The 15119-nt window shown below is 40.1% G+C and overlaps 1 protein-coding gene across 2 annotated transcripts in view; it reads right to left on the bottom strand.

Annotated features, from left to right (window-relative positions):
* RPTOR (regulatory associated protein of MTOR complex 1) overlaps window positions 1-15119 on the bottom strand; it is a 302464-nt gene that overhangs the window by 82351 nt on the left and 204994 nt on the right. For both annotated transcript variants that reach the window (XM_081899559.1, XM_081899558.1), the window contains exons 12-16: window positions 10932-11015; window positions 9882-9992; window positions 2889-2963; window positions 1414-1479; window positions 1042-1233 (exon numbers count right to left, since the gene is read on the bottom strand). In XM_081899559.1, the coding sequence (XP_081755685.1) occupies window positions 1042-1233; window positions 1414-1479; window positions 2889-2963; window positions 9882-9992; window positions 10932-11015 (528 nt within the window). The remainder of the gene's footprint in view (window positions 1-1041; window positions 1234-1413; window positions 1480-2888; window positions 2964-9881; window positions 9993-10931; window positions 11016-15119) is intronic.

Consider the following 15119-nt stretch of genomic DNA (forward strand, 5'->3'; position numbering starts at 1 on the left):
ATTACAGGGCTGCAATAGTTAATAGAGTAATAAGTTAGTATAAGCTTTAATCAAATAAATTAACTGGGCAGGTATTCATGGGATTTTCCTTCTCTTCTACCTTACAGTCCCCCCAATCTGCAAAATCAGCTCCAGAAAACTGAGAAATCCTCTGGAGTGGATTTTGGGCATGTACGGGGAGACAAAGACCAGAGGTTCTATTGCACCAACAGATTTCCATTGCATAAGAAGGCAGACATCACTGGATGTTGCCTAATACAAGTATTCATAAAAACTACAAGTGGTGAGTGTTCTTTTAAAAGAGGCATTCTGTCTTTTCTCTTACATAGAAGGGGACATATATTAAAATATGACATCTGCTACAATGAAGAAAGCTTCCTTCAGAATTACTATTTTTACCCATATATAGAATTAATTACTAGATAAATCACTCAAAACTCATGAAATTAATTGACTAAGATTTCTTTTAATCATGTTCATGCCTTATTAGTTAAGAGCTTCATAAATTAAACAGCCTTTGCAGCTGTTTCATTAGCCAGCCACTTTAATGGTTATTTGAATTGTTTTAAAAGGTGTTTTATATTTAATTGCTGTACACTTGCCCACATATGTTACATGGTGGTACAGAAAAACTTTCATCAATAATTTGTTTTTTAAAAATGAAAGAATACCGTATTTTTCGCTCTATAAGACGCACCAGACCACAAGACGCACCTAGTTTTTGGAGGAGGAAAACAAGAAAAAAAAAATCTGAATCTCAGAAGCCAGAACAGCAAGAGGGATCGCTGCAAAGTGAAAGCAGCAATCCCTCTTGCTGTTCTGGCTTCTGGGATAGCTGCGCAGCCTGCATTCGCTCCATAAGACGCACACACATTTCCCCTTACTTTTTAGGAGGGGGAAAGTGAGTCTTATAGAGCAAAAAATACGGTACTTTCAAAGTTTAGTGTTGTGTACCCTGATCAGATCAAGTAATATAGGGAAGTTGTTTTGGGTAGCTAAGGCAAGCACATGAACCACTGTCTCCACTGGATGCTGTATTACCTCTGGGATTGGATCAGAGAGAAGGCTGTAGAGCTTTTCATGGGCACTGTCCCTCACACCGCACCACCTTGCAGAGTCAAAATTCTGCCAAATTCGCCCCAAGCAAATAGCCACCCACTGGCGCAGAAGAGGATGTGGATCATTGAGCTGCTCCAGGCAAATGGCAATCAAGTTCCCTTGAAGACAGGCTTCCTATAACAAAGGGCAGAGCATGATATTTTAACACGTTATTTGCCGATAAAACAATTCTAAGGAAAACAACTCTTTTAGAGCAGCATAGATGCATGGGGTAAGGTCCCTAACATTTTTATTCAAGATTATTAAGGAGGTCAGATGTAGAGCCATCCACACCATTCCTCAACTTTTACTCACCTGACCGGTATTGTAGTTGTTGACAATCACTGCCAGAATAAAAGCTGTCATCGTCCTATGTTCAGCCTGAAAACACACACAAAAGATTGAGGATTAGATAAAATAATAATATTACCTTGAATATTTCAAGGTAAAGATATTATTATTATTATTATTATTATTATTATTATTATTATTATTAAAAAATCCTTCCTGCTGGAACTTGTCTCTTTTGACACTGAGGGTTCTCAAAGGTCTCCCTAACTTAACAATCCAAATTAAATAAAATAATGAAAATGGCCATGAAAATGACTTAATCTCATTTGCTTGTATGACTGCCCTTTCAAACAGAAGCGTGTAAATTCATTTAATTGTGGGTTCAAGCTTTCTAAGGGTACAAAGGTGGAAAGTGCTTTTAACTTTAAATCACAAAACACAACGTCTGCCACAACAAATAGACAGACATGTTTCAGACAAAATAAAAAGGTTGCACAGGATTTGCATCCTTCTCTAAAAGAATTCTGAAATTTTTCTGTCATCTCTACCTCTCCATGTGTCAAATACCTTTTGTGCTTCCAATACATTTAAAGAACTATATAAACATTTCCCAAAGACAGTACATTTCACATGCAGTGTGGGAAGACTGGAAATTATTTTGTATGCCATTTTATTTTCCCTTAAGTGCAAGATTACAAAAATAATAATAGAGAAGAGAACAGTGCCCGACTGATTCATGCTAGCAACAGTAGTGAAGTTTTTAAAAAATACAAAAAAAAACTACCAGGGCCCTTACTGCAACATTATTTTTCTTTAACAGGCTTAAAATACATTTATTGACAATAAATAACCCCTTTAGTTCATTTATTGTGGTTTCTTTCACAAGAATAAATTAATACTGAGCAAAAGAAAAAGGTGTGCAATTTAAGATTCTTATTTGATTTATGTGCCCCACCTTGTAATAACGTAAGAGTAGCCCTGTTGGACAACATCAAAGGTCTATCTAGCCCAGGTTCTCATTTCCCAACAGTGGCCAACCTGACCTCCCCGGGAAGCCAAAAAGCAGTGAATGAAGATAATGCCCACCCCATCAATAACTGGTATTCAGTGGTGTACTTCCTCTGAATATGGAGGTTTCATTTAGTCATTATGGTTAATAGCCACTGATGGACCATGAATTTATCTAAACCCCTTTGAAAGTAATCTAAGCCTTTGGAAATGAAGTCCACAAATGCAGTGTGTGAAGAAATAGCTTCCTTTTGTCTGTCCTGAATATACTACCAAACCATTTCATTCCTTTAAGGAAGAGGGTGAAAGTGTCCTCTAACCATTTTCTCCATGCTACTCATCAACAGGACAGTTGCATGTTACAACTTTGTGTAACTTCTAACCATCTACAAAATCAACAGCATGGCTGCCTCATAAGTGCAGCACATGAACCAGCGTAAGTTCTAATCAGAGAGGTGGGATGGTGGTGAAGACTGATTATTTGACCTTACCGGCATGTAGGGATCTGCCAAAACAGAAAGGAAATATTTGTGACCATTGTCCTTCACAAGGTCGGCTTGGCATGACTGAAAAACAAGACAGATGGGGTGGGGGGAGAGAGAGCAATAAGCTGAAGATAATTTATTTTTAGTCTTCGAATGATTTCCACTTAGTTCATCAATTGCACGTGTACAGAGAGTCCTTGAAAGCAATAATCAGGAAGCCAGTTATACAGATAACAACTCAGCTTTGGCTCATTCCGCCTAAGCAATGTACTGGGAGTACAGCCATCTGCAAGCCAGGGGTAGAAAGAAGCGACATCTCCCAGACTACATAACTATACTTATTCTGTAACTGACAAAATTCGGGGTCTTCCTGTTTCTTTTATGCTTCCTTTGACTTTTATGCTAAACACAGCCACGGGGAGAAGGGGAGTGACTTTAAACTTTCCCTTTCAGCAGCTACCTTGGGAACCAGGTGGCTCATTTGGCATTGGCATTCTTCTCTGTTCTCTGTATCTGATGAGGCAATTTGAGATGGATATGTCACAAAACTCTGCTTAAAGAAACTTGGTCTGTTCTGAAAACTCAGGAAAAGCTGTCTGGAAGATGCACGTGCATCAGTGATACGCAGATGTTGCTCCCCTCTGCATACGCCTCTCACCATAACACAGATCTTGCAGATGTTCTGGTCTAAGCCCCAAGGACAGGCACAGGGATTCAGTTTATTGCATGAAAGCAATTGTGCCATGAATGGTAGAATTTGGCTTCCAGCAGTTTTCTAGCCAGTATGACAACAGTGTTGATTAAAACTCTAAGACAGGGATGACCAACACAATGTCCTCCTGATATTGTTGGACTACAGCTCCCATCATCCCTGACCACTGGCCCTGCTGGCTGCAGCTGCTGGGACTTGTAGCCTAGAAGCATCTTGAGGGCATCATGTTGGCTTCCCCGCTCTAAGAGCATTTGCTCTGCCCTTACTTACTGGCCTTTAACATTTATTTAGAGTGTTCCATTCTTCCTTGGCTTCTACTAATGGGCTTTCTGCAAGGAGGAAGAAGTACCTAACTCAGCTTGGGTGAGTCAATGACAATTACAGCCAACAGTGAATGCAGCTTGTGCCCAATGAACCATGATTTAACTTATTAGACAAAAACTTGCCAATATTTTGACAACTATAAAGTACTCTATTTAGTATGCTCACAACAAGGCTGTAGAATTTAGTTGTTTATGTCATATCAAACCCACAACGGTATGAGCAGCGAGCATTCTTCCTAAACCGCAGGATTCCAGATTTCTGTTCACAGACCCTTTGTGAAATATCAAGTGATATGACCAATCCAAACGTAACCTTTCTACAGCATGTTCCTCAATGCTAATTATTCCAAATGTTCTACTGTGTAGAAAAATGTGGAGGAAATAAGAAAAGGGCACAAGTCACTAATAAAAAGTCTTCAGACTCATGTTTGGTCCCCTAAAGGCCACTAGGTTGAGAAGCATGGTGTTGTAGCTATGAGATAAAACTGTTAAGCTGGGACCTATTGCCAGACGAAAATCATCTCAAAAGCAGGCCGAGCCAATGTCAACAAAATGCTAATTTACAGAGTGAAGTTGAAGCAACGGCTGCAAAAACACAAATGTCAAATCATGGCAGGGTTGTGTCTTGGATAAACTCCAGGAGGAGGAGAAAGGCATACAGGAAAGAAATGACAAAATATGGAGAGGAACTTCAGGATCAAGGACACAGAAGCAGCATACAATCTTCTAGAGACTGAACTAAACCTAATAGCATGTGTTTTGGCCTAATACACAGGGATGGACCTAAAATCCTTTCATACTGTGACCAAGAAACATAAGTTAGGATGGCCCAATGTTGCTAGGAGAAGGTTTGATTCTTAATGACTGGTGTTGGCATGGTGGGAAACAGGTTAAGCTCCCCCACACAGATGGAGCCCCTGATTCAACCCCTTTTATTCATTTCCAGTATAAATGAATGTTTCCCAGCATTTTGCTGTGTCTGATAATAAGGAAATGACATAGCCCAACTCTCCTGATAAGAGAATAATTCCCTTTGAAAGTGAGATTTCCCCACGTTTCATATTGGATGCCAATTAGATGAGAATCAAGCAGGCTGGCTTTTAGTGCTAATAAGGCTCATTAGCAACTGCTTCTTGAAACATTGTGCACTTGCATGTCAGTTTAAACATTGGGGATGACATATTAAGGCCAGAAAAAGAGGATGAACGAACACACGCACACGTACATACATACATTTATATGAAAGACTAAAGGGACGCAGGTGGCGCTGTGGGTAAAACCTCAGTGCCTAGGGCTTGCTGATCGTATGGTCGGCGGTTTGAATCCCCGTGGCGGGGTGAGCTCCCGTCTTTCAGTCCCAGCTCCTGCCCACTTAGCAGTTCGAAAGCACCCCTAAGTGCAAGTAGATAAATAGGTACCGCTTTATAGCGGGAAGGTAAACGGTGTTTCCGTGTGCTGCGCTGGTGCTGGCTCGCCAGAGCAGCTTTGTCACACTGGCCATGTGAACCGGAAGTGTCTCCGGACAGCGCTGGCCCCCGGCCTCTTAAGTGAGATGGGCGCACAACCCTAGAGTCAGACACGACTGGCCCGTACGGGCAGGGGTACCTTTACCTTTACCTTTAAAGTGACAATAGGTAGAGAGAAGAGAAAGGAAGGAAGCTGACTTTGCTTTGAACTCTCTCCAGTGAGTTCTGCAGGATGCTAAACACCAGGTGGGTAAATAGTAACCATTCTTTATTCCTGATTGAAAATGCAAGAAGGGTGGGGGTCAAACAAAGCGGGTGAGAGAGACAAAGATTCAAGAGAATAACTACATTGTTCAGGTAACTAAAGCTGCTTGTTGCAGACAGCTGCAAAGTAGGAGAAAATGACTGAAGCCAAGCTGTATGTATAAGCAGGCTTAACTCTTGCTGAGGATCGGGGTGGGGCTTGCTGCTTCCAATGAATGGTTATTTTGGGCTCTCTTTAATACTGATGCCACTTATTTGTCCAGAAACTGGTTACTACTTCCACCAGATTCCACCAGTATTCTGCCTGCCTGAGGAAAACAGACCCTGCAGTGGAAAACTCTGGTGATAACATTGAACATTAATTTGTACTCTTAATATGATATCTGTGGGGGGGGAAATACTGAACGTATATCAGCATCAATGGCATCTCCCTCCTTTAAGGAATCATGACATACCAGTAGAAACAGAATGGTGGCAAGCTTGCTATGAAGGTGGTATGAACTGCCAACGTCTGTGAGCAATTAAAGTCCTCTCTGCACGCAGAAGAGGGCAGGTAACTATGGGCTTTCATTATCAGCTGCATATTTCCTCCCTCAGCAGGGAAGAAAAAATATGAACCTTGTGATGCTGAAACACAAATCTGAGGGTGGCGCATACCTACTTAATCTCAAGTATAAGATGCTAGATTCATCATTGAAGGGCACAATCTAAAATAAAAGGGTGTTGGGAACATTTTGTTTGGTCACAAGATCTCACTTTTCCCTAAAATTCTACTAGTGGGATTTTTCAGTAGTACATTATTACACAGGTTAAAGAGTCACCATCTTCCCTTTTGAAAACCTCAGTATACTTATTTAAATGGGCATTGACATTAATGCAGTAAAATACTGAGCAGTTGCTCTTTTACTAATGTGGTTATTTCTATCTCTACAATAAGCATCCCACTGGCACCATTATTACATGGAGTTTAAATTAACACTAGTTAACTTATGTACTGTCAGGAGCTGGATGGTGATGGTCAATTATACTATCATTAATGAGGTGATCACAGTTCTAAGTTACAACTCCTTAATTCCAGTGCCTGCAGGCTAGCAAAGGATATTGTTTATATTTGTCTATCTATGGCCTTAAGAAAGAATTCTTAAAACAAAAACAGGAGAGCTGGAAGATCCAGTGGTCTGATTTCAGCTGCCCAAACATTCTGATTATGTAGGAAAGTTATGAATGAATACTATTGGGAATTTAAAAATGTATTATCCACCCAATCTAAACCTGATGTTAATACATGTTCATTACTTGATCTAACATACCTTTACAATGACTTAATGATTGGCACATCACATGATTACTCCCATAGGATGGTCAAGGGAAATTTCATTCAAGATTCCGCCCCCCCAGCTCATTAATATTCCCAGTAAAAATTGGCCTAGCAAAAGTCCCCACAATACAAATTATTATTATTTTATTAATATTTATTAAGTTTGTACATAGCCCTTCATCCAAAGATCCCAGGGAGGCTCCCAACAGAAAAATACAAAATGAGAACACAAAATACACAATAAAACAAAAACCAAACAAAACCAATAACCCACCTCCCACGAACACATTTTAAAAGCCATAGAATGTTAATCAGCCAAATGCTTGGTTGAAGAGAAACTTTTTCACCTGGAGCCTAAAAATATGTCACAAAGGCCCCACAAAGGACTCCAATCTCGATTACTTAGCTTTAGAAATTCTGCAGGACCACAATGAAAGAATCATAGAATGGTAGAGTTGAAAGAGACCTTGAGGCTGATCTAATCCAGGCCCCTGCAATGCAGAAAAATGCAGCTGTCCCGTATGGGGATCGAAGCTGCACCTTGGTGTTATCAGCACCATGCTATAACCAACTGAGCTATCCAGGTATTCCCAAAAACATTAGCTGGGCCCTGAGGTACAACCATGTGAAATTAAGTATACGCTGTACAATCTGAAAAGGATTATGTTAACCTGGTAGTTCTGTCTAGCAACCCACTACTACTAAAACCTCACTGATATTTTAAAAATATTTCAACTGTTCCAAGTGCTTTCACATGTAATCTAGTTGTGATCCGTACAACAAGCCCATAAGGAAAGTCAGTATTGCTGTCTTCCATATTGCAGAAGGTGGGACTGAGGCTGAGAGATAGTGATTTGCCTAAGGTCACCGAGCAAGTTCACGGCCGAGGCACAGTTCTTGGCTTGGCCACTACACTGCACTGAAATACACTTTTAGCTTTCCTCCACTTTCTTCCTTCTTTTTCTTCTGTCGCACAGATGTGATTCACTGCAGCTAAACAATTAATCACTACATCTATCTTTCAGTCAACACACCAAAACAACAGCTTCTCATGATTGCCTACAGCAGCTGGGATAATGCTTTCACTTACATTCAAAGGACATTCCCCTGCAGCCATTGTTACCTGACATAAATCTTTCAAAATGACTAGCTCTGGAATGCCATGGCCATGCAAGAAACATACCCATAAGAGCCTAAACCTTAAGGGATAATTGCTACTGGGCTGTTAGGCAACAGACCGTGTCCTATGCCCCTCCCAGCCCCCTCCTCTACTTTTAACACACTGCATTTCATTCTTTGTCACACTATGACGGACAGTCATGGAAATCTAATATGTAATGGATTTTGGATATACACTGCAAACACAAATGCTTCTATGCCTTCATTTTTATGTTAAATTCCCCATTAAGGGATTGGAGAAAGAAACGGTTGGGCATTGTCACCTTTAGGGATCACAGGTTGACAGGGAATCCTTTTGTGATGGACATTCCCCCTATGTTTGCTATTATACTTATGGTTAATGGGAGGGGGCGATGGTGTGTGAACATGAGATGATGTTTCACAAATGATAAAGGAGGAAAAAGTACAAATGTTTCCCAGCCTAAGATATTATATCCAGTGGAGTGAACAAAACATGGAACGGGCTTCCTGTCTCAAAATCCCAGAATTGCTGCAGAATGCTGGATCATAGAAAGCATAATGCATAAATGAGGTCTAAACTCTAAAGGATTTACATCTCTGGCACTCTAAAGCATGTACTTCAGTCTAAGCTGGAAGGCTACATCCGGCCTTATCTTTTAAAGACGGGAATGTGTTCTGTACTCCCTGACAACAATTTCATTGGCATATTGGCCTCCACGGTGCCGTGTGCCAGATTCGGTGAATATATTCTTATTCTGAATTATACATGGAGGCTTGTATCTCCAGCCAAACAAAAACATGTATCAAAAAAGAGCTTTTTCTTCCCCAGAACAGCTTGAAGATTACTTTTCATTTTCTTTGCAGTCCAAAATCCTCTTAAAACATTATCCAAAATATATTTAATAACACTAAACATAACTCTGGATCAGCAGGAAAGGATGCCAGCGCGTGATCATGGCTCTTTCCTCCTGCTTGTGCTTAAAGCATTAATCAGCAAAGGCAATCAAAATACTTAAGTCAACACAAATACTGTAAATGTCAGGCTTGTAAAAAAAATCTAGTTTTGATGTTGTAATACTTATATTGGTTAATCATTTCTGTCTGCAACTACCTTTATGCACAATGCAAGCTGATATACCTTTAGATGAATTAAAAATGAGACTAGGAAGTGAGACAGACATAGACATACAGAGTCAACACACAAAATGACCATTGAGCTTTTAATAGCAGGATCTACCAGTAGGTTCCAGTAAATCCTAACTGGCTTCAACGTAGATGGTCAGACAGACAGACTGGGAGAGCTACATGAAGACAGCCCTGTATTGGGAGGTTTTTAATGTTTCATCTTTTATTATGTTTTTGTATATGCTGTAAGCTGCCCAGAGTGGCTGGGGAAACCCAACCAGATGGGTGGGGTATTATCAACACCCCCCCAATAACCCACCTCCCACATTTAATAAGCCATAGAATGTTAATCAGCCGACTGCCTGGTTGAAGAGACACTTTTTCTCCTGGAGTCTAAAGGTGCCAAGTAAGCCTTCCTGGGAAGAGTATTCCACAAATTGCAGGTCCCTCTTCAATGGCCTGCAGATTGCATACACTCCTAAGTCCAGCTTGCTCATGGTTCCACATTAATTCCCTTTGGGTAAGTCTCTCATATTAATGACATTCCTAAGCATGAACAAGTTATCTCACGTGTTGGCTCTGCAATGAATCAAGACAGCCCTTTTAACATATTCTGCATCATCACTAAATTAACATTTCATGGTTACTCACACTGTCCACTGCAAGGATTTTGGCCCAGATGAAGACCAGAAGAGGTCTTAGCTCTCGAGCAGAACTCTGGAGAAGCTTTAGAACATAAGGGAAAATGCCAACAGACAGAGCCTAGAGGAAGAGAATTTGAGAACCAAAAATAAACTTAGGAAGTGTGGAGTAGGTGAACCCAGCACGAACTTTAATAGCATGGCAAACACCTGACAATGAATCACAATGATCATGCTAAAGACATAATCTCAGCATATTTGTTTCAGGTCAGTTTTATTCAAGGATATCAGCTGCTTTTTTCAATCTCATCTGGATTCCCAAAACAGAGACTTAATTTAAAACCACATTTTGCTCAGTGTACAACGTGCTTACAATGCATTGCTCTCTCATTTGACTCTTCTTGCTTCTACTAGGAGGCAGCTTGCAAAAAAAAATCTAATCAATCCAAACAATGTTATTTCTAATGGATACAGTGCTCCATTTCTTTGCTTTCTCTCATTTTAAGTTTTTACTTTTACTTGTACATAGTTATTCCACCAATGGCTTGTGCACAAGCCATACATAGTTCAAATCCTCAAATGTTTTTGACCCATTTTTTTTCTCATTTAAGGTCCAGGTAGGCCATGTTTGAAGTATGGATAAAATTTACAACAGCTAGGGAAGAATCTAGTTTATTTTCATTTTACTCAGGCAGCTTGTTCAATAAATCCAACATGTCCATAAAAAACTGTATAAACATTCACATTGCCTCTCTTATTATCACTATCCGTAGCCTCAGATGAAATTGGAGAGGCCAAACAAGGATGGGATTGCCATCTTCAGCTAATGTGTACTACAAATAAAGGAATTCTCATCAGTTCTATAGCCACCCGAAGCTCTGGAAGCCTAATTTATGTTGACCTCAGGGTCATACAACTCCTGAAAACTAGTGTCCAGTTCTTCAAATTTGTGAGACATTATTTTTTTATAACCTGCAAGGATGAATTCTTCACTCATACATGTTCATTATATAGCCAGCATCTTTCATTTTCCAAAAAGATGGCCATAATAGGTACCTACCAGGCTAACAGCCCAGGGACCTAGGTCCAAAAATCGTCCCAGTAAATCAAGAGCTCGCAACCGATGCACTTGACTTAACAGCACCTGCAGAAAAAGGGAAAGAGGGAGGAAAAAACAGATTGTACTGTAAAGCACCTGAAATTTTGAGATTCTGGAGCGTATGCAAGATCAGGGAAAGGTTATATTCAAGCACCAACATCTCAGTTTCAGAAAAATATAATTACTGTACACAACGTGGACTACAACTGTGCCATGATCAGAAACAAAATAATCCACTTGCCGAGCAGATAACTAAGAAAAAATACCAAAGTATACCACAGAATACATGTAAGGTCACACATGATTTGCATTACATGATCAAGGAATTAAGCTTTCCAGAAAACTCTTACCCATTGCAGATATGGAAACATAACATAAAGTCTAAGAGAACATCAAAGGCACTGCCTTCTTTCTGTATCTGAATACCATATGTCGAGAACCCAAAAAGAAGGCTATGCTGTGTTATCATGCATTGCTAAAAGTCTTCCACAGGCTTTTGTCCAGTCATTGTTGTAAGCAAGAACAGGACTAGAAGAAGAGAAGTGTCTTGCTTAAGGTCGCAAACGAAATACTTGAGGGTCTGAGCTCCCAAGCCCCAAACAATTCTTTTGAAACCACCTCTCACATCTGCTGTTGCAACACAACCCATCTCAGAAGGTAAACTAGAAATAGCATTTAAAAATAAAATAAAATACATGCTACAACAACAAGGCCAGGCAGCTAAGGTGCTCTGTCTCCCCTTTAGTCTCTCATTCAAAGTGTAAGAGGCTGGCTCCCAGAGGTGGGAAAGCAATGGCACTTGGTTTGCAAATGGGCAGCTACCTAATCAGCAGGCGCCTATCCCATTTGTTGGTCAACTTCCTCCCTACAGCCCTACAGCCATGATTAGGCGGAGCAGGTGTCTGATGGACATTCCAGAGGAACTCATAAGGGCAGGCAGGGAGTGCACTCAGCAGACTATATTTGTGCTCTTGTGCTACTGCAGTGTGTTGGAGCCTCAAAACCTTGGGATCATGGCCATGTAAGCTACAGAACAGTTAATCTACATTGTGGGGTTTTTTTTAAACTGTGTGCATCGGGCAGGACAAGTGTTGCCAGTTGCTGCCTGCTTCTCCAGTTCTTTGCTCCTGCTAGGGCAGCACTTTGCTATTTTTGCAGGGGATGACTTTCTAGATGAAGCTAAGGAAAAGGTTGAATCTGTGGTGATGTGTGTGTGAGAGAGAGAGAGAAGCTGGGGAGGGGAGACCAGAGAGATTAAACTGAAAATTGCATCTCCAGTCCAATATATAATGAACAGCAAGAAGCTATTCAAAAGGAATTGGAAGCAGTAATCAGTCTTTGTTTTCCTTGGCAAATAGATGCTAAGAGGTCAGAGTGGAGAGAAAAGGAGCAGGAGGAGGCTGCACATTAGTAATTTAATACAGACTCATTAAAACCACATCCAGCTATGTTAATGAGCTGGTAGATCTACAGACCTCTAAAGTATGAAGGCTCCCAAATAAAAGATTATATATTAACATGGCATTAAAGAATAAAGTAATCATTTACCAATATATTTCAATAGCATGCTGCATGGCTTTGGCTAAAAATGACTGGATTTATAGTCAACAATCCTTACTGGTTGTCTGCGTTTTAGGACATTAGGCTGCAATGGAATTTCAACAAGTCTTTTAAGCGGAGATATAAAATTGTAATTGTTTTTACAAATGAAATTGGTTTATATGTTTTTTACTGCTGATGTTTAAATCACTTTGAGGAACTTAGCACCCATATAACAGATGCTAAACCGTAACACAAAATTCTAAGAAATGGGTATACCACAATAATAGTCAAATGACTTTTTGGGGAGAGTTTACCTATTTGAAGTGCTTGTCAGATGCACAGAAATATTATCAACATTTACCCTTCATTGTCTTAGTGGATCATCAATACCTTTGAATGATAAAATCTGTAGGTGTAGACTGTAATCTTCTGAATGCTACAGTTATTGTGGGTACCCTTTCCCGACCTTACTCACATAGCCCCTACATAGAGACAGTTACTATAGCATAAAAGAGCTATCTGTTAAGGGTGCTTCCCAGTCATAGGAATGCAAATAGAAGACAGTTAACTCTTTATTGTCAAAGATAACACAGTCGTTTCTGCAGGTCTGGATAGCTTTGCACACTAATCTAGCAACTAGGCAGCTATTCTCAGGTTTGTGCTCTATGGAGCAGTTGCAGCAACAGGGGACTCCTCCCCCTTCCCCAGTTCATGTACCTTCCTCCCATGGGATGCGTGCACACATTTAGAGACTGCAACTTCCTCTACTCATCCCTTTTCAATCCCCTTCTGGTTCTGGGGTACAGTGGTGCAGGAGAGGGTGGAGTCTCCTGCCTCAACAGGTCAAGGAGCATCTAGGACAGGGAGGGTGTTCATCAAGTGGTGCTGCATAGTTCCATTCCTCCCTCCCATATCCTAGTCCTCATCCTCAAGTGCTGATCTGAACCAGAGACATGAGAGGGAATCATGACAGGGGCCAAATACTCATTTCAGTCACCCAGTTTAACCCCAGTTGGGTTATTGTCAATTTGCTTAACATTTCACTGTCCGAAATAAATTGATCTTATCTGCAAACTGGCTACCACACTACACACCTCACTTGCAATTAAGTGACCTGTACTGTTTACTTTCCTCCACTGTAAAAATAGTCTATCTGTTGTAGCTCTCTGCCTCCTATTTTTTAACGAGTCTATAAGAGAAGCTGGTCTCTTATCCCATAACCTTTAGAAGCTTTTGGTGAGAGACTTTGTCACGCTTTTGGAAAATCCAAGAACACAAATATATTCTGGATTGTCCCTCTCTGTATGTGTTGAAAAACAAGATTTCCCTTTGCAAACCAGTACTTAGCTCTCAGCAGGACTTATCCTATAGGCTAAATAACTCTGCCTTTTATAAAACTTTTTCCCAATTTACCTGAGACAGAGGTTAGTTGGATATACCCAAGACATTTTGAAAAGGAGTGTTATATTCAGCATCTTCCTTTCCAATGGTAAGAACACTGGCTTTTAAGCAATTTTACATTTGATTTCTTAAAGAACTCTCATGTGAACAGCATCTGGCTCCAGACTTCTAGATAGTGTTCTGAACTGACTAGAAGGAGTGGATAAGGCATTAGGAAAGACTTGCAAAGGGGAGATTATTGTAGTCCAGCAGGAGATAAACAGAACATGAACAATAGCTTAAGCAATACAGTAGATACAAAAAGGAAATTATAATCCTGGAGATAATGAAAAGGAGGAATGAAGTTAGACAAACACAACTTGGCCATGCAAAGGGCACTGGAAATTTCTGTATTAACACTTTTTGTTCAGCAGAACGTGTAAAAACCAGTTTGGAGAGGATCAAGAATATAGCAGGCAGGAGAATAATAAGCAAAGACAGCAAATATAACTAGGTAGTTTGGAGATGAGGGAGATAATTCAGCAGGAGGAAAGCTCTACACTCAAGATATTTTACATGTATTGGAAAAGTTGTTCAGTAATTTTGATAAGATCTTATTTGACAATTTCTAACACAGAGAAAATCTAAGGTGCGCCTTTGAAAGGGATTCCAAAAGAGCATACATACTGAGTGTGTGTGGCACACTAGTGAGATCTAAAAAATTTTTTATTTTAAATTTGCAAGGCGTCATATAAGAAAGCCACCTTAGTCTCTTGTGTTTTTAGCCTTCTAGGAGCACATGAGTAAAAAATGGGTCAAGCAGCAAGAGTAACAAGGCTGAAAGTACCGTAAATACTTGAACTGGGTGGTTACATTGGCCGTGGGGCAATGATTTTCACCATCAAGATACATTCAGCACTTGTCAAGACATGGTTGGCTACCATAAAGCAGACAATGCAATTAATAATAAAAGCAATACTCCCTCACAAGCTGCATATTGCTAGAAATGGGCACAGAAACTTGTCTTTGAAAAATTATGTTTTAATATTCTGATTCTTAATATTGCAGATATATGGAAAACAAAACTATTCTTTGTTTGATACTAAACAACAGTGAACTTTTCAACTGAGACCTAGCAAACTCTGATCCCTGTCTGATAAGAAAAGAAAAATACTGTTTGCAAAACCAGAGAGGCAAATATACAGAAAAGGCAGGGGATCTGAGATT

Source organism: Podarcis melisellensis (assembly GCF_964234715.1).
Source record: "Podarcis melisellensis genome assembly, chromosome: 2".
NCBI lineage: Eukaryota > Metazoa > Chordata > Lepidosauria > Squamata > Lacertidae > Podarcis > Podarcis melisellensis.